This window comes from Aptenodytes forsteri, unplaced genomic scaffold (assembly GCF_000699145.1).
Source record: "Aptenodytes forsteri isolate BGI_AS27 unplaced genomic scaffold, ASM69914v1 Scaffold129, whole genome shotgun sequence".
NCBI lineage: Eukaryota > Metazoa > Chordata > Aves > Sphenisciformes > Spheniscidae > Aptenodytes > Aptenodytes forsteri.
This window is the reverse complement of record NW_008795033.1, coordinates 14,930-16,126: the sequence shown is the minus strand read 5'-3', so window position 1 is coordinate 16,126 and position 1,197 is coordinate 14,930. Positions and strand designations below refer to the sequence as shown.

At 71.2% G+C, this 1,197-nt stretch overlaps 1 protein-coding gene across 1 annotated transcript in view; it reads left to right on the top strand.

Moving 5' to 3' along the window:
• Window positions 1-698: 698 nt before the first annotated feature.
• WSB2 (WD repeat and SOCS box containing 2) overlaps window positions 699-1,197 on the top strand; it is an 8,047-nt gene continuing 7,548 nt past the window's right edge. Inside the window, exon 1 of the mRNA XM_009276362.2 lies at window positions 699-712. Within this exon, the coding sequence (XP_009274637.1) occupies window positions 699-712 (14 nt within the window). The remainder of the gene's footprint in view (window positions 713-1,197) is intronic.

Below are 1,197 nucleotides of genomic sequence, written 5' to 3'. Positions count from 1 at the left end.
GGGTGACACCAGCCTGGCCCAGGGCCCTTCCCAGGCTTAACCCCTTCCATGGGGGAGGACGGGGTGGAGGGGACAAGGGCCGGATCCAGGGCTCTTCCACCTGGTCCCTGCAAAGCCCCTTCCCCGCTCATTTACGGCAGCCGGACCTGCACCGAGGGATGCCAGCCCGGGGCGGCGTGCCCGGGGCGATGCTGGAGCCCCAAATCCCCAGCTGCTGGAGGCAGGGGATTACGGGAGGCGCTCCGGCAAGGAGCCAGACCCCGGGTGGGGCAAAGGAGGTGACCCCAGCCTCTGTCCCAGCCACAGAGTGGGGGACGGGAAGGTCCTGGGCTGAGGCTGGGGGCTCAGCACCGCTTGCTGTGAACCCCGGGCGATGTTGCATGCTGGCTAACTGACGGCGTTGTTAATCCCCAGGGGTATCTCAGCGCCTCCCAGTAGAGCAAAGCCCACGGCCCGGCTGGTCTGGCAGGGACAGGCAGGCAGCGCACTGTGGGGTCGACAGCTCCCGACCCCCCCCGAGAGCCCGGACGAGAGCAGGTCACCCCGAGCCCCTCCGCAGCCCCAGCACGGCTCCAAGCTGGATTTGGGGGGGCTGGGAGCGGCACCAGGCACCTCACCCCCATCACTCCCATGCTGGTGGGTCTGGATCACCCTGCCGTGCCCAGACCCCCCCGATGGGGGGCACCCAGCATGGCACCATGACCCCCGCTGGGTGGGGAAACTGAGGCAGGGAGGCCCCGCTGCTCGCAGCCGTCCCTGGGAGCGGCCGGCGGTGCCAGGCTGGCACATCCGGAGGAGCCCGGGGCTGCCAGCTCTGCCGAGGCGTATCCGCAGGGCAGGAGCAGGCAGGGGGTCTCCCTGTCCCCCTCAGCGCCCCCCCCCGCCTTGGGCACGGATGCCCAGCAGTTATGTGGGGGTGCGTGGGGCTGTGCCCCCCCAGTGCTACCCACAGCCTTGGGGGGACACCGTGTGCCCGCCCTGCTGGGGGGCAGCAAGGGGATGCCCGAGGGGTTGGGGGGCTCATACACCTCCTGCGGGGGGGTTCTGAGGGGGCTGGCAGTCCCCTGCCGCCCCCAGACCCCGCCTTTGGGGCAATGGGTCCCTGCCAGCACGGGTGCAAGCAGGGACCCCCAAAACTGCAGGGAGAGCAGAGCACCCAGGGCACCCAGCCCCCCCCCCGCCCCTTCTCCCCCGGGG